Here is an 18,464-nt window from a genome sequence, read left to right on the forward strand (position 1 = left end):
CCCTCCCCCATCACTCCAGTGACTTCCAGTATCCCATGAAACCACAACACACCAACTGCCAGTGTCCCACCACACCACCTTCCCAGCTCTCTTTCTCTAGCTATCCTGAAGCAACAATTCTCAGCCCCACAAGGGGCCTGATTTGTTGACCCTATTATTACATCTCCCCTGTCCCCTTAACCACTTCTTGCTGCTCCTTTCCCTCTCGGTCAGCTCAGATTCAGCAGGCCACCATGGCGCCACTGTACTTCAACTCCCTTCCCTACCAACTGTCGCTGGCATGGTGCCCACAGCCACACAGTAAACGCTGCCCAGGGAAAACACACACCGCTCACTGCTGACCTCACACCCATGACCAGGAACCTGGCGCAGACGCCTGGTGCTGCCTAGCCACCCGCCTGCATCCCTGGATCTGGGCACTCCCCAGAGAAAGATCCACGCCTTGTCCCTTCTCCTCAAATGTTCCCCATCCTTACGCTCAGCTGAAAACCTTGTTTTACACACTTCACTGGAAAACAGAAGCCACATTCATGAAAGAACTCCATATCCTCCGTCCACCAAGCTGACCCACCCACTTGAATGCGGGCTCCCATCCTCAGCCTTCTGTCCTGTTGGTATGAATGAGGTGTCTGTCCTCCTAGTTAACCGAAGCCAACCCCAGGTCCCACCCCGCTTGTCTAATCTAGGTCACCGGCTTCGGATCACCTGATTGACAGGAAGCAGTGTGTAGAGAAAAAAGGACTAGATGTGGATGAGATTTACAATTCAGTCCTAGTTCTTATACCACATAAGGTAGTGGGTGATCTTAGAAAAGTCATCTAACTTCTCTGAAACTTAATTTCCTCACTTCTAAAACGAGGCGATTTAACTACATGATCTGAAGGATTAGTCCGTAGGCACTCAATGGATGATTGATTTAATTCGATCTTTAAAATATAGGTATCTCTTAACTATCTCAGTTCTTATTTGAATTCTGTGTATACTCAGAAACTGAGCTGACTTCGATAAATCCCTTGCTATCTGGAACTTGGGAACCAATTACACGGATCTGTTTATTCATCTTTTTCATCCGCACATAAGAGGACATAACCACACGGATTCACTATCCCTCCATATCCCAACACAGGACAAAGCCAATTTGACCATCACAGGATACTTAGGCTGACGGATAACCCACTGTGCTGAACATTATGAAGGATATTTATATAAATGATACCGACTCAGATCTTAGAACAAATTAAGAGGTCTAAGAGAAGAAACCACAATTTCTTTCAGCTGGATGGATCCAGAGGGGGTCAACAAGAAGGTGAAATCTAGGTGGGGCCTTGAGGACTACAAACCTCTGTCATGCGGAGCAGGGAAGGAAGAGTGCTAAGGCTGCTGGCGCCCAGCCCTCCCAGGGAGGAGGCACCACCCTACTACACTAGTTTCCTCAGAGAAATGAAAACCAAGTCATCTTACCTGAGTATCAAACACCACCACATGTTGAAAACACATTCAAAATATAAAACCCCACATGAACATAAGTAGCTACTTAGAGAAGGGCTATTTTAAACCGGAGGGGAGCATGAGGAAAGGTGAGACATTTTGAAAGTGGGGTGGACAGGAGATGGTGTGTTTAAGGAAGGGAGCAGTTTGATGTGACTGAAAGTACAAGAACGTGGCGAGAGAAGACACTAGAAAAGAACAAATTACTGACTGCACTCAGGACCAGGAGAAGGGTTCTATAGAGAAGGGGCAGTTCACTGACAGTTTCTGAGTAGAGGATGGTACCATCAGATGTGTATCTTTAGAAAGTCAAGGGCAGCAAAGAAAAATATATAGGTGAAAAATGCACTGTGGGTGGGAGACAAGCTTGGTGCCAGGAGTATAAATTAAAGCAATGGAAGAAAAAGGTTCATACAGGATTGTGAAGCCTCCCTGAAGCAGAATCTACATCCTTCCCAGAACATGCCTTTAAAGGTACATCTGCAGGGTGAAATTGGTACTAAATGCTTATAAGATGGTTCTTAATCATTTCTATGTTAAAAATTAACATGTACGTCTGACCTAGTTTCATCTAACAGAAAAAAAGCCAGGGGGTGGGTACGGTTACAAAATTAGTACTAAAGTGATATAATTCTTTTTTTTCCCCTGTATGGACTTATTTCTGTACCAGCTTTAATACAAAACAAAAATACATGTTTACAAAAGGTAGTATTTCCTTTACTAATAGTTTCTGTTTATCCTACAAATATCCTAGGTTCCACTATAAGTAGAATACTGACCGAATTTATAAACACCTAAGTAGTACCTTCCTAAAGCAACACAAAGCTTGGTATTAGAAATGGTGGAAGGCCAAATGTTACACAGGAGTGATCAAGACAGAGGTCAATTGCCAACTGCAAGAACACATCCCTGCGACTGATGACAACACAATGCAAAATGAGGTTTATAGAATCTGTTACCTGATTTTCTTTAGCAGAAGATTCCAAAAAAGCTGCATTCCAAGATTCTGCCAAAGCTTTCCCTTCTTCATAACTGATCACCCTAAAGGAAAAATAAAATTCTAGTTAAAGTACTTTGCTTTTCATTAGATGAAACATGTATAATTGATTATGAAACAGGCTCCATTTTGGTCAATTTCTTTCTCATGAAGCAGAACCATGCCCTGGCCTAACATTAGCATCAAGAATGTAACACAGGAGTGTTTTGATTACGCCTGAGCTGGGGAACAGAATAGACATTGCCTTATGGGATTATCCATGCTCCAGCAAACCTTCCAGCTCAGAGAACATGATCCTATTTTCCAGTACTCCCGTATCTGTAACAATTGACTATTTTACAGCTAGGTTTTAAGCACCCAAGGCCAGGGGAAATTGTGAAAGAGCCTGAAAGCTCAATTCTCTTGCGTGCAGGCTGTAGAGTTCTCTTCCTCTCTGACATGAAGCTGCCTGGGCATGGGACATCTGCCTCCTTTGCTCCCCATTGCAATCCCAAACCCTGGTACTCAAAAACCACTTGCTGCATAAATGAGCACTATGTCTTTTTAGAATTTGCTTTATGCAAAGTGGTAGATAACCTAAAGGTGGTTTCCTATAAAGTTTGCTCTCTCTTTTCTAGAGGAATGTGAGATTTCTATTCCACTTTTGCTTCTGCTGCACACGACCGTAACACCTCTGAACAGATAAAAATGCTACAGCTAAAAATATTCTTGACATCAGAACAATAATTAAAATGATACTTCAGTGACTAAATCATCTTAGATTTGACTTTATAAATCACTAATGATTTAAAAGCTACATACCTTTCCATATGCAGGTCTTTCTTATTCCCAACCAACATAATAGGTATTCTATTTATAAGAAAAAAAAGACAAACTAGTCAGTGCCAGATTGTATTGCTCAGAAGATACTATTAAAAGAAGTTTCTCTAACAAACAGATAAAATGGTACTACTTACTGTACTTTCCCCACCATATCCAACAATTTGCCATGGATAACTTTAATCACTTCAAAACTATAAAACAAAAAGTATAAATTAGACATCCATTTTAATGTTGAAGTTTTTAAATGTATGTTATGTTGCCAGCTGGAAAAATGTAAAATGTCACAGACTCACCATTTTAACATAAACTGAACACAAAGAACTCTTGTTTTTTCCTAGCAATCCGCTCACATGTGCATACATCTGACACTCAGCAACGCTGACTGAGGATATTCAAAGTGAAACAGGTAAGGCATTCAAATGGAAAGCCTACCACTGGGCTGACAAACCACATAAATGCACATTTTAATCACCCAACTCATTCAGCAAAGAACCAACTGTTTACATTACAACTTGAACAGCTTTTCCTAGAGTGCCCTAGTACACTCAGCCTGCTCCTGTTTTCTTTCCTAGGTACATACATTCTCTGGGTGATGCCAGTATCTCTTGGCTTTCAATCAGATCAATAAGCTGATGACTCTAGGTTGGAGGTGGCTCTCACCGGGAAGGGCATCTGAGATGTCACAATGATCACTTGAAATCTGCCACAGCAGGATTATTTATACCACTGACTGCTGGCAAATGGCCACAAATCATTTTCCACCCTCCCCCAAAAAACCCATGCCAACATTTGCCAGCACATCACTGGCTCTACTTTCAAATCCTACCTAGAATCTGACAGCTTCTCACTCCCCTTCACTGCTGCCACCGAGGTGTGAATTCCTGGCCCAAGTCTGCCTGCATCAGTGCCACAGCCCCAACCCTTCCCCGCCACCGCTGCTCGGCACAGCAACCAGAGGACTCTGCTGCAGCAGATGGATGGTGCCTCGTTCAACGTCCTCTGATGGGTGGCCATCTCTACTCGGCCCCAGTGACTCTCAAGCCTCAAACTTCTGACCTCGTGATCTGCCTGCCTCGGCCTCCCAAAGTGCTGGGATTACAGGCGTGAGCCACCACACCTAGCCTCCCAGCCTCAAATGTCGTTTCTTACACCTCTTCTGTTTACCCTAAATTACAAATTCCCTTTCTATTTCTTACCCTTCCATGCTTTATTTTTCTTGGCAGCATGGTCACAGACATCCTATCTCGCACGTGTGTCGTTTTACTGTTTGTCTTCCACACCAGAAATAATAAGTTCGCAAGGGCAGGGATTTGTCTGCTTTGTTCATGGTTGCATCACAAGCTTCGGAACAAGTTACCTTGTTGAATGAATTACACGCTGTGCTATTTTAAACGATGTGTGCTGTCATTTGATAAAAACAAAAATGAAATTTAACCCCCCTACAAGCTTGCTGTGGGTCAACAAATGGGATATGGGTGTCCTAAGGACCTGCGGTTGCATTACAGAACCACGGTTTCCTCCGCATGCTGTATTTGCCTACATTTAAAAGTGTCGCCACTTGGGCAAAAATAACAGTACCCTGTCACGTGAGAAACAGCTGAAAGAACTGGGACTGTGTGGCAGGCAGCTTGGAGCCGGCTCCCAGATCTCCTGCTCTCCTAGTGGCCACACTGTGTGTCATCTCCGTGCATGGACCTAGTGATGTGCATCTAATGAACAGAATATGGCAAAGGTGACGGAATGTCCCTTTTGCAGTTAGATTATAAAAGACAGTGGCTTCTGTCATGCAGGAAATTCTCTGGCTCTCTTGTGCACCTGCTCTGATGAAGTGAAGCACCTGGCAAGGAACAGAGGGCAGCCTCAGGCCAGCGGCCAGCAAGGAACTGAGAAGCTCAGTCCAACAACTTGCAAGAAACTCAATCCTGTCAAGAGCCACACGAACATGCTGGGAAACATCTTTCCCCAGCCAAGCCTTCAGATGGGACTGCAGCCCCTGCTGATACCCACACTGTGGCTGTGAGAGACTAAAGCAGAGGACACAGCTAGGCCACACCCAGATTCCTGACCCACAAAAATTGTGAGATCCTAAATGTGTACTGTTCTAAGTGGCTAAATTTCTTGAGATCACTGATTTTCTGAATCAAACTGGTTGATTCGGAAAGTTTTACTGATGTATTTCTTGGATATTCCATAAATATTTGTGTATTCAGCATATAGGTTTCTAAAAAACAAAACACCACTCTTCTCATACTCCCTCATGTCTGAAATTTGAGAATGCTCATTAAACTACGAGCTACTAGGAAAAAAAGGCATTATTTAAAACAGCCCCATTTGTTCCCAAACCCGCTTATGCCAGTTAAATTCATCATAGTCATAATTTATGTCGCAAACTTTTGAAATATGTGTAGACAGAGTTTTTGTTTGTCTGAAAACTAGAAGTTGAATACTGTGGGTTGATCTACTAAAAACGGTGCTCCTTAATAAGGTGTGCCAAACCAACTGAAAAAGACTGGTGGGGAAAATCACAGCAATCTAAATAGTTGAGGTGTAGACTGTTTCCCAAGTATCTCACTAGTAAGAAACCGAACCAGAAGTCATAATGGACAAATTGCGGATGTAGTCATACTGAACAGCAGTGAGTGAGCTCATATTCAAAGATGACAACTTGAAAATTTCACTAGATGTGTGACTGAATGTATTATTTATGCTTTAAAACAAAACACTGGAGATTGACATCACCTTTCTGATTTTTTTCCCTTAACCAATGTTGTTTTTGGTTGTTGTTTTTTTTTTGGTATGCTTACATATGCTAAAAGCAAAATTTATTTTTCTAATCTCGGAATGTTTTTGGTTGTTTTGAGACAGAGCCTTGCTTTGTCACTCAGGCCGAAGTGCAATGGCATGATTTCAGCTCATGATATACCCTTCGCCTCCCAGGTTCAAGAGATTCTCCGGCCTCAGCCTCCTGTGCAGCTGGGATTACAGGTACCCACCACCACACCCGGGTAATTTTTGTATTTTTAGTAGAGATGAGGTTTCACCATGTTGGCCAGGCTGGTCTCGAACTCCTGACCTCAAATGATCTGCCCACTTTGGCCTCCCAAAGTATTGGGATTACCGGTGTGGGCCACTGCGTCTGGCCCTTAACTAATCTGGCTGCCTCAGATAAGAGAGGTCTTCTCCTATATCAATATACCCAATTTACAGGTGACAAAGATACTGTGAAGTAACTTGTCCAAAGTTGTTAGTGGGGATAAATGAAAACCCAAATCTCACATCTCTCAAATGCAGGTTTCTTTTTTCCATTTCTAGAAATTATGAAATAGGATGTATTTTCGCTTTATTTACTCAGAAAGAGCAATTCTACAGGGGTTTTATGATATAAAGGAATAATCTGAGACTTCTGTTTTATTTCACAAATAATGAAAATGGTTATCATTTAGATAGAGGTTAAATTCAATAAAAAGGATTAGACAATTCTGATCAACAAACTGGTTGATTCAGAAAGTTTTACTGACATATTTCTTGTATATTCATAAATATTTGTGTATTCAGCATATAGGTTTCTGAAAAACAAAACACCACTCTTTTCACACTCATGTTTGAGATTTGAGAATGCTCATTAAACTATGAGCTACTAAGGTAAAAGGCATATAACAAAACAAAACACACCCATTTTAGTAAGGAGAAACTTGGTCAAAACTTGTAACAGTGGCAGTGAGAAGACACAGAACCAAGTTTTTGTCCTTTGCTTTGCCCTAGGCCAATGTTTTCTCAAATACATAAGGTCCTTGGTGAACACATTTTCATATTTTTATTTTTTATTTTTATTTTTTTTTTTGAGACGGAGTCTCGCTCTGTCACCCAGGCTGGAGTGCACTGGCGCGATCTCGGCTCACTGCAAGCTCCGCCTCCCGGGTTCACGCCATTCTCCTGCCTCAGCCTCTCCGAGTAGCTGGGACTACAGGCACCCACCACCACGCCCGGCTAATTTTTTGTATTTTTAGTAGAGACGGGGTTTCACCGTGGTCTCGATCTCCTGACCTCGTGATCCGCCCGCCTCGGCCTCCCAAAGTGCTGGGATTACAAGCGTGAGCCACCGCGCCTGGCCCATTTTCATATTTTTAATCCAGCTCAATGTATTTTTCAGTTTCCCCAGTGACACATGCTATGTTTTCAACTTGATTCTATAATGTCATCTAATTTGTGCCCACCAAAAAAGAGATTAAAAAAAATCAGTGGATGCACTAAGAAAATTTTCTATCTACTATTTTAATGCCTCAAAGTAACAATTTGTAAAGTAACACCAACATTGTTTTCTAAAAATCAGCTAGGATAAAATTATACTTACCAACAACAAAACAATCTTTGAATCATGTTTTTCAAGTAAATTAGTAAAATAATGGAAATTCATAAACAAACATGAACTTCCAACATTCATTAGATTATTGGTACATTAAATTTGTTCTGGACAAGGCCTTACATGTGGCAGTAAATACATTTTAAAAATACACAATTGAAATTAAGAAAATCTTTGTACAAAAACGGCCAATAGTTTTACTATTTAAAGTGCTCTCATAAGTCAGTAAGAAAATGATCATGTTTCCAGATACTAAGTACACAGTGGTTTTAAGCATAAAATCCAATCCAAGCACTGCTTTTAGTGACAAGAATATAAATACATTAAACAGGAAGAGAGATATCCATCTATCGTTGAACATGAAATATTATAAAGCCATTTACTATTTCAAATACTAGGTAATATGGAAAAACATATATTACATGGTAAGTAAAAATATAAAAACATGGAAAATATAAACCATAAAACAGCATTCAGAGAGCAAATAAAAGGATGTTAAAACAATCCATGCAGACTAAGACAAAGACCAGAAAAAACATATACCAAGATATTACCAGTATCTATGCTTAGGTAATTCGATTAAGAATGACTACCCCCACTTTCTATTTTTCACAGTTCACCAGTTTTCCTTAAGGAACACATAATCCTGGTACTTGGTTTTGATTCAGGTGTAAACTTTCTCAGAGATTGACAGTATGGGGTCTGTTTATAAGAATGGCCGAGAATGGTACTCAAACATTTTATAGCTAGAACTCAACACCCTAAAGTATGTTTCTCTGCCATGGAGAAAAATGTTAAACAACACGCTCACAGAGCAGCAGACTGAATTTTCACTGGCAGTGGAGTATGTGGGGGTAAGGAACCCAGACACTGGCCAACGTGGCAGCCTCCAGCCCCATGTGGCTGCTGAGCACCTGAAATGGGGCTACTGTAACCGAGGGAGGCTTAATTTTTCATTTTTAGTTAAACAGCCACCTGCAGCACAGATAGCAAACACTTCTATCACCGCAGTAAGTTCTATTGGACAGTGTCAGCCTTAACTGTGGAACTGGAGAGATGGCTATGAATCCCAGCAATGTCATTATGTAGCCCTGGTGGGCAAGTTGCTTTAGCTCTCTGTCACTCAGTTTCTTTCTATGTAAAGTGGGATATAAAACATCTCTGATGAAGGATTAAGGTAATGATGAAATAAGTAATGTATCATATGTAGGCAAAGAGCATAGCAAACTCCCTAACATGTTGCATACACTCAATAGATGCTAGGTAGCCACCAAACACCCTCCACTGGCACTGATATTTTCATAAAGTCTTCAAACATAAGCTTTCACCAATGCCCAGAGCTCCGCTGCTGTATACAGCCAGCTGTTCTGTTAACAGACACAGACCACTGCTCCTCCTGATAATACACGCCATCCCCCGATAAGAGATGACATGAAATACGTAGCTAGAGGAACCGACATCCATTCTTATTAATAAAAATAGTGGCTCTGTTTTTATGTAGGAAAGTCAGACTCTATTACCAAAAGGTCTTATTTCATAAATTCAAAGGATAAGATACTGAACAAACCCAAACTTCCACATTTTATTAGAAAGTCTGTTTCACCTTAATATGATAAAAACACACACAAAGTAAAATTAATTTAGGCATTTCCCATTTCAATTAGCAGAAAAGCTTATATCATGCTGAACCACTATTTTTCTAGGCAGCTTGAGGTAAGAAAGAGCCTTTTATCCTATTGGTGTAACTAACAACATCTAGTGGGCCATGTTTCCCCCCAACAACCCAGTTGCTCCATGAGAAAATCACTAAAAAACATGTAGCCTAATAATTCTGTCTAATTGTCACTATTAATAATTCCAGCACAGTCCCTTAAAAGGATCAATGCTATCTATGAGTAGCAAATCAACTCAAGCAGGCAGCAGGAGCCTTACCTTTTGATTGATGTAACAGAATACACAAGAATATAGCCATTAATATCTATGGAGTATGTCTGAGGAAAGATAGAATATTCATCCTGTGGGAGAAAAAAATTATATTTGAGTAGTCTTCATATAGCATCACAAACAACCTTTACCCAAAGTTTTTCATGTATTACCTGAAGAAATCAAAGTAGACACAGAGTGGATTACAATATTATGCCAGAAACAGCCTACAAACTGAAGCTTTAAGGATGGCTTGGAGGTGATAATGTGGTTCAAGCCAGTATTTAAAAATGACTGGCTGTTCTAGAACTTTAGGGGAAAGTCTGATGACCTCCATAATTTCTGGGAGAAGAGGATGGATGGAACACAAAGATGATTGGCTCTGTGATCTCAAAACAAGGGATGAGCATGACTAAGTCCAGAATCTTCTAGACCTCAGGACATTTATAAATCCTGCTGATTTATTCCATAAATCTGTATTTTTATATTTGAAACTGTCATATTATTTGATTTATTCTCTGCATGTCAGTCACAATGACCTGAGCTTCAATCTACAGGTTGCTAGACGGGTGCCATCAGCATCTGAAGGAGAGAGCGAGGGAGGGAGGGGGGGAGAGAGAGAGAGAGAGAGAAAAGAGGATCAAAACACCAGGTTCAATTGAGGTATTCAGACTTTTGGGGACCAAGAGAGTTATTTACTGAGCAACTCTAGGAATTAAAGAGAAAGGTACCTATTCCGCAACAGCATAGTAGTCTTCAGTTTTATAAAGCAGCGTTATGACACTTTGCTTTATATACGTATTAAAGCATACAGAAAGTTCTGATGTCAGTGCAGTTTTCAACAGCATGCGCCACTCTCTGGTACAAACATCTCATTCTTAGTTGAAACTAAATTGTCAACATAATACATGTCCTAAGCACTATTACGGAAAAATCACATCATGGTACCAGTAGATTAGGCAGCAGTCTATTATTTTTGTAAACTTATAGTATGGTTATAATCATTGTTTATGACAGCCCAGAATTACTGCCCTATGGTAAAGTTCTTTAAAGAAAAAAAAAAGAGAAAAGAAAAATTAAGTTTTACTATAAATTCTTTGATATAATAAATAAGATTAAAAACAAAATTCCAAATGATTTTAATCACTAGCTCAGCTAGAGTAGGTTCAAAGTTAAAATTCTGTTTTCCCTAAAGGGAAACTGTGGAAACACAGAAAAAAGACGTTATGTCTAAGAAGCACTGAGTAAAAAACCACCAGTTAGAAGGTATAATGGAGGAAAGCGCCCCCAGCTGATATAATTCTGGTTTTTGTTTTTTTTTTTTTGAGACGTAGTTTCACTTTTGTTGCCCAGGCTGGAATGCAATGGCACTATCTCAGCTCACTGCAACCTCCACTTCTCAGGTTCAAGCGATTCTCCTACCTCAGCCTCCTGAGTAGCTGGGACTATAGGCTACACCATCACACCTGGTTCATTTTTGCGTTTTCAGTAGAGATGGGATTTTACTATGTTGGCCAGGCTGGTCTCGAACCCCTGACCTCAGGTGATCCGCTTGCCTTGGCCTCCCAAAGTGCTGGGACTACAGGTGTGAGCCACTGCACCCAGACTGATTTTTTTTTTTTTTGAGACAGTCTCAGTCTGTCACCCAGCCTGAGGTGCAGTGGCAGGAGCCACTGTGCCTGGCCTAGTCTGCTTTCTGAGAAAGAATAATAGCAATATAATAGCAACTGGGAGGGCAGCTGAGTAGAAATCATAAAGCTCTCATAAAGTAATACTGTACTGGCTCACAAATAGAAGACTTAAAAATCTAGAAATACCTGATAGATATGAGAATGAGGTAAATGATAATATTGGCATTTCAATCAGTGAGGACCAAAAGTAACCCTCAACTGAGCGTAGAGGGACAAGCCCAGAGCCCCCTGGGGATGAATGGCTAAGCTGGATCTCCAATTCACACTTCAGCAAAAACATATTCCAGAAGAAGCAAAGATTTAAAGATGAAAACGACGTGTATGATAGATTATCAGTTAAAAAAAGATTAATAAGGCCGGGCACAATGGCTCACGCCTGTAATCCCAGCACTTTGGGAGGCCAAGGTGGGCAGATCACAAGGTCAGGAGATCGAGACCATCCTGGCTAACACAGTGAAACCCCGTCTCTACTCAAAATACAAAAAAACTAGCTGGGTGTGGTGGCGGGCGCCTGTAGTCCCAGCTACTTAAGAGGCTGAGGCAGGAGAATGGCGTGAACCCAGGAGGCGGAGCTTGCAGTGAGCTGAGATGGCACCACTACACTCCGGCCTCGGCGACAGAGTGAGACTCTTGTCTCAAAAAAAAAAAAAAAAAAGATTAATAAATAAATTCAACTATGTGAAAATGAAAAAGTTCTTCATGGCTGCAAACTTCTCAAACAAAAATCATAAATAAAAGACAAACTGAAAACAAAACTGTGCATCTCAGATCATATACAAAATGCTAATTTTCTTCACATATCAAGGGGAATCTCACATCAACACGCAAAGACCAACCACCCAATAGAAAAAAAATGGCAAAGTACACAGGATAATTCATAGGGGGAAAAAATACAAACATCTTCTAACATAGGAAAAATCAAAGCCCCTCCTAAGAAGAAAAATGCATTATTAAAAGTACGCTGCATTATTAAAAGTACACTGGGATGCTTTTTTTTTACCTATCAGATTGGCAAGTACCAAAACGTTTGGTAACACATAGTGCTGGTGAGGGTGTAGGGAAATAGACACTCTCATTCACTGCTGGCAAGAACATGAACTGTAACCCTATGATAGCCCACATCCAGGAAGTTTTCCTACGTGCATTATTACCCTATGTCTAAAACAACGTCCGAGATGTTCACTTAAGGGACTGCTGATGGTAGCAAGACCGGCAACAGTCTAACTGTTGATCAGCAGTTAACTTACGATATATATCCCAACAACTGGATATTATGCGGCCTTGGGGAAAAAGGACGCCATAGGTATTGATATGGAATAATCTCCAAGATGGAGATGTATTACTTTTTGTGTAAAAAGGAAAACAAAACAAAACAAAACAAAACCCAAGCTTAAAACTATTATTTGCATATTCATGTATCAAGTATCCTAGAGGCATATACTAGAAACTGGTAAATGTGGCTGCTGGTGGGGGTGGGGGGTTAGATAGCTAGGGTAGGAACGTCTTAAATTTTACTATTTACACCTTTTTGCACTATTTATTTTTGTACCATGTGCATTACACCTATTTTTTAAAAATCAAACTTAATTTTCAAAAAAGCAAATTTGGTTACATTGTAAGATGGATTGTCATTGAATCAATTTTAATTATTATTATTATTATTATTTTTCTTTGAGATGGAGTTTCGCTCTTGTTGCCCAGGCTAGAGTGCAATGGTGCAATCTTGGGTCACTAAAACCTCCGCCTCCTGGGTTCAAGCAATTCTCCTGCCTTGGCCTCCCAAGTGGCTGGGATTACAGGCATGTACCACCATGTCTGGCTAATTTTGTAGTTTTAGTAGAGACAGAGTTTCACCATGTTGGTCAGGCTGGTTTCAAACTCCTGACCTAAAGTGATCCACCCGCCTTGGCCTCCCAAAGTGATGGGATTACAGGCGTGAATCTAAGTTATTAACCCATTTATGCCGGAGGTTGCAAAATTTTTTTTTTAATGAAAAATCAGACCTTGGTGACCTTGAGCAGTAGGATATAAATAACTCCCACAAGCTTCACGTTCCAATAATGGAACACTAGGCATAAATAGGTTAATATAAAAGAGGCTACTTTTTTTTTTTGATACTTCACATTCTTACCCCAAAATTCATTTAGGGTATATATTCTCACCCTAAAATTGGGCAAAACCAAAATATTTCATGCAATCTAAAAATAATCTGTATTTAACCATGTTCATCATCATTCCTGGGTGGGCAATTAAACCACTATTAAACCATACTGGTATGGAGGTACCGACATAAACTACTAAGTAGTAAATAGAACTTGCTAACAAATACCGCTATGCAGCAATTCACTGCGTGCAATTTCACTCCTGAAATGTGGAAGCTAGTGAACAAATTTACTACAGATTACTTTCAAAAGAATTTGCCCCTTAATCATCTTACCCTACCAGTCTTAATCCCAGAACTAGCCCCAGTATGCATCCAATTTATAAAGCAGCTCTTGGAGCAGTAAACACCTGAGTTTGTTATCATCCAGTTTTCAATAGAATGAAGGGTAAAACCATGGCAGGACATGCCTGTGTGTCACCATCCTGAGCTGTAAATAAAGAGCATATCTTTAATTTATTGTCTCTCAATTGTAAATATAACCTTCAAGAACTACTAGTTGCAATGACTACAAATAATTTAAAGTAGCCAAATTTGGATATATTTTGTGCAAAAATTCTCCAAATACTCTTACCCAGTTGTAATATAACCCGAAGAGGCAAGACAACAGGCTGCTAATATGACCAGTGCCCTTGTCTTATCTTATATCATATACTCTTCCTAAACACTGGTGCTTTTGGTTTCACTATTTGTATTACTACATCACTAAAATATTTTAAATTGTTTGATACCTGAGTGTACATTTATGTTCCAGGGCAAAACAGTACTGCAGAGGAACACATATTCCAACTTGATAAGTAGTCAATATAAAGAAATTTATTCTTTAGAGAAATCTTTTCAAAGACAGCTCTCCAAGTATTAAGAACATGTGCACTTCCACCATGCAGCCTGTCAACACAGTTAATATGCTGGTGTCACACTTGCCTCAGCAGCATTAAAGGTCTACAAAGAAAGAGCACATCCTCTTCAACCCCAGTGTGACAATCCTGCAACAATGCCAGTTATCACTATTTATAGATAAAGCTCTGAGGCACAGAAAGACTTCTTCATCCTTTTCTTTAAAGAGATGGGATCTCACTGTGTTGCCCAGGCTGGACTGCAGTGGTGCTATCACAGCTCACTGCAACCTCGAACTCCTGGGCTCAAGTGATCCTTCCACCTCCCACAGTGTTGGGATTAAGGGCATGAGCCACCATGCCCAGCCCTCATTCGCTTCCTTAAGGTTACTGGGTTAGCAACAAAAGCCAAGATTCAAATCCAGGCAAGTGTGACTCCAGGGCCCACACTCCAAACAGTTATGAAATACTGGTTCCCTGAATTGCCTGATATAAAACATGTTTCCACAGTAACATTACATGAAAGTGATTTATCAATTTACATTCTCATCACCAGTTTTCAGGAGCTTAAAGGAGGTTCCAAATAACGATACAAAAGCAAACTGAAGTCTTGACAGTGTCAGAGTCCCACAATAAACAGAACACTGTATTTCTTTGCCCAGGACATTCTAAGTTACACTGTTGTCCCAACATAATTATTATTAGCACCTCCAGCCCACAACTCTGAAAGTGTCTTGGTTTAGGCAATAAATTATATAGTCAACTTAACTATAAAAGAAAGATACAAAACCCAACAATCCAACACAATTTCCTACTCAAGCGGCTCCTCCCTTCCCTACTAATTTCTAATGAGCCTTGTCATCTGTGCCATGCCCCCACCCCCCTAACGGAGACTTCTACTGCTCCCCTGGTCCATATAAGCCCCAACTCCTATTCTTCTGTCGAGAGGACAGGTATCAGGGAGTGAAAGCCTAGGATGGCTCTGCTCTAATGAAAGCATCAAGAATCTGACTGCTAAAGCACATTACATTCACCACCAGCAGGGAGTGTGTAGGGTGAGTGAAGGAGGCACATGCTATAGCTCTGTGTACAAGCTCAAAGAGCTAAACACATTTATTTTCTTCCAAGCTTCCAAAATGGAAACCTCAGGGTTCCTCCAACACTAACATCGCTCAATACAGCTATCTTCTTGCTTCACTGAGGCATCACACTTTCCTTCTATGTTTACTTCAAAACACAAAGCGGAGGGAATTCATTCCAAACCCACAGGACAGGTCATATTATTCTGGGTCTACTCCAATTTCCCCAGATTCCAGAAAAATAGCCCCCATTTAACACAGCAAACCAGATCACACTACACTCACCCTCCTGCTACTCTTATCCTTTGATTATAAATTGCAAGGGCGGGCCAGGCATGGTGGCTCATGCCTGTCATCCTAGCACTTTCGGAGGCTGAGGCAGGTGAATCACCTGAGGTCAGGAGTTCGAGATCAGCCAGGAAAACATGGCGAAACCCCGCCTCTACTAAAAATACAAAATTAGCCGGGTGTGGTGGCGTGCCTGTAATCCCGGCTACTTGGGAGGATGTGCCAGGAGAATTGCTTTAACTCAGGAGGCACAGGCTGTAGTGGGACAGCACCACTGCCTTCCAGCCTGGGTGACAGAGAAAGACTCTGTCTCAAAAAAATGCTGCAAGGGCAGGAGTTAGGAGCTGAAATCCCAGCTTCTTTACATTCCTCACCCTCCAGTGAAGAAGGGTAAATTCAGTCTTACAGAATGGTTTCTAGTAAAAGCAGGCCTAGATGTCATGATAATGGGACAGCTAAGCTGTCAAAAGGGCTTTTCTTTGTTCCATGTACTCCTTTCCCCCTTGCTTCCAGTCAATTCCCTGGTAATCCATTCCACACATCCCTGCTACATTAACCGATACGTGAATATCCTTTCTCGGGGGATTATTTGACTTTTGGCCATTACCTACTGTCTATCAAATAAATTGAAACTCCCTAATCTAGTAATCACTCTCCAATCCACCCACCCAGAGACTCTACTATATAAACTAAAGCCAACACTCAAACCAGAGCCTGGACGCCAATCAAACTGGTATTTTATGGCCCACGTCCTCATAAGATTAAATCAGCTAATTTCTGCCCTATGCCCCTCTTACGCCTTTCCTCTAGAAAAGATGTACTTTTGCCCTACTGTAGGAGAACACATATCACAAAGAGAAAGAAAGCAACTAATATGACTCTCTAATATAGAATTAAAGTTTAGAAAATAGAAAACCACTATCCTGTAATAAGTATTAACCCTTACAATGTTAATATATTTAAAGCAATTCTAAAGCAGAAAAACAAGTTATTAAGAGAAAACTGCCAGAAATGTCTTAGAAAAGACCAAGTAGACAGCATATTAACATTTAGTTATCTGTGTAAGCTCCTTGACTTATGACGGGGTTACATCCTGATAAACCTACTGTAAACCAAAAATATCATGAGTTGAAAATGTATCAAATACCTCAATAGATGCATCGTAAAGATGAGAAATTGTTAAGTCGAGCCACTGCAAGCCAAACCATTGGGAGTCAGGGACTGTCTGCACACAACATGAGGGGTTTTCCTGGCATAGCTGGTACTTGTAAAAATCAGTGCTAGGACCGAGACTGTCAGATATGCTGTATGAGATTCTAAGATACCAGAGGTCACTTACTTGCCCGGCTGTGTCTACAAGTTGAAGATGATATTCTTGTCCATTTACTGTGATCAACTTTGTAAAAGCTACAGGGAAAAAGGGAATTAAACATTAGTTGAAAAAAATTAACTCGAAACCACTTGAAGTTTGAACAATGACAACCAATCAAGCAGAGTCCCTAGCAGTCTCAGAGAAAGGCCCCATGAAACAAAAAAGAACAACTCTCTGACTTGTATAGATTCTCCCCTGCTTCCATTATTTAGCCAGGAAATACGGTGACTGGCTAAAATCAAGCTTGGTAAACCTTGATTCTTTTTCAAAGAGACAAAGTAGGCAACAATTCATATCCTATAATAGTAATTTGAATACTCTGTGGCAAATCCTTCCTCTTGTGAAAAAGTGAAATATACTACGTAAAGTCTGAGGTCTAGAATAAACCAAAACCACAAAAATTTTCCATTAATTTATAGGAAGTCTGGCATCAGAGCACAAAGAGCTAATATTAGTTAAGTGCTAAGAATTTTTAGTACATAAAAGAAGTACAGTTTTACTGACGGATAAAACAGCAATGAAACAGATGTTCTTTGTTGAAGCCATCCTTCCCACTTAAGCTTAAGGATCCAAGCAATTTGTCACAACTTCTTTTCCCTGACAAGGGAGGAAAGAAAATCAGACTTGAATAACTTCCGGAAAAGTCAATTCAGAATTCGAGGGAGACAGACTTCAGGCAAATATAGACAAAAGAGGAAAGAACTACTAACAGAAACAATGTAAAAATAACCACCTGGAACCCTGACAAGGAAGTGGAGCAGGTTTCTCTTGCATACCCGCCCCAGCCGTCTTGACTCACCATGAGTCCTCCAATCTCCTGACTGGCCGTCCTATATGACTAGAGCCAGGCAGCAGAATCTATCCCTCATACAACTGAGAGAGGTCCCACTCTGCCCACAGCAGAAAGGCAAAGCTGACACAGACAAATGGAAATTACGTGAGAAAACTCTAAGTAATAAGGAGGACTGATTGGAGATCTTATCTGAATTACATGAGTTCCATAGGGAAAGAAAAGATGGCTGAAAGACAAGCAATCGTCACAGAGAACCATATTAGCGTCACACTTTTCTAATACAAGCAGGGGTGCCAAAAGTCAGGTGAGTAAAGACTACAGACCACACCATGAAATCAATGGCCACAGTATATTATGCTTGTACCTGTTCTGGAAGTTATCACTTTTAGGAAACAGTTAAATCAGATGGAAACTGAATCGGAATATTTCAAGCTGGGGGGATACCCAATATAACCTATTTCATCAATTCTAAGAAAGAATTCAGATTTGTTTTCACACCGTATTCTCTCTGAACTTGGGATGCATCCTGCACCGCTGGGGATTTCAGTCCTTGTCAGCCAGGGTGCAGTCACTACATAGCTGTGTGAAAACCTTCGGTCAGATAAGAGTGAAGTGTATTTCAGACTTGATGAGAAGTATGTAAGAAACACTGGT

At 40.6% G+C, this 18,464-nt stretch overlaps 1 protein-coding gene across 1 annotated transcript in view; it reads right to left on the reverse strand.

Annotated features, from left to right (window-relative positions):
- The window catches only part of RHEB (Ras homolog, mTORC1 binding), a 53,252-nt gene that overhangs the window by 1,400 nt on the left and 33,388 nt on the right, over window positions 1-18,464 (reverse strand). The window contains exons 3-7 of the mRNA XM_032762254.2: window positions 16,985-17,052; window positions 9,600-9,682; window positions 3,442-3,498; window positions 3,287-3,334; window positions 2,448-2,529 (exon numbers count right to left, since the gene is read on the reverse strand). Coding sequence (XP_032618145.1) covers window positions 2,448-2,529; window positions 3,287-3,334; window positions 3,442-3,498; window positions 9,600-9,682; window positions 16,985-17,052 — 338 coding nt within the window. The remainder of the gene's footprint in view (window positions 1-2,447; window positions 2,530-3,286; window positions 3,335-3,441; window positions 3,499-9,599; window positions 9,683-16,984; window positions 17,053-18,464) is intronic.

This window comes from Hylobates moloch, unplaced genomic scaffold (assembly GCF_009828535.3).
Source record: "Hylobates moloch isolate HMO894 unplaced genomic scaffold, HMol_V3 SCAFFOLD_1, whole genome shotgun sequence".
Taxonomy (NCBI): Eukaryota; Metazoa; Chordata; class Mammalia; order Primates; family Hylobatidae; genus Hylobates; species Hylobates moloch.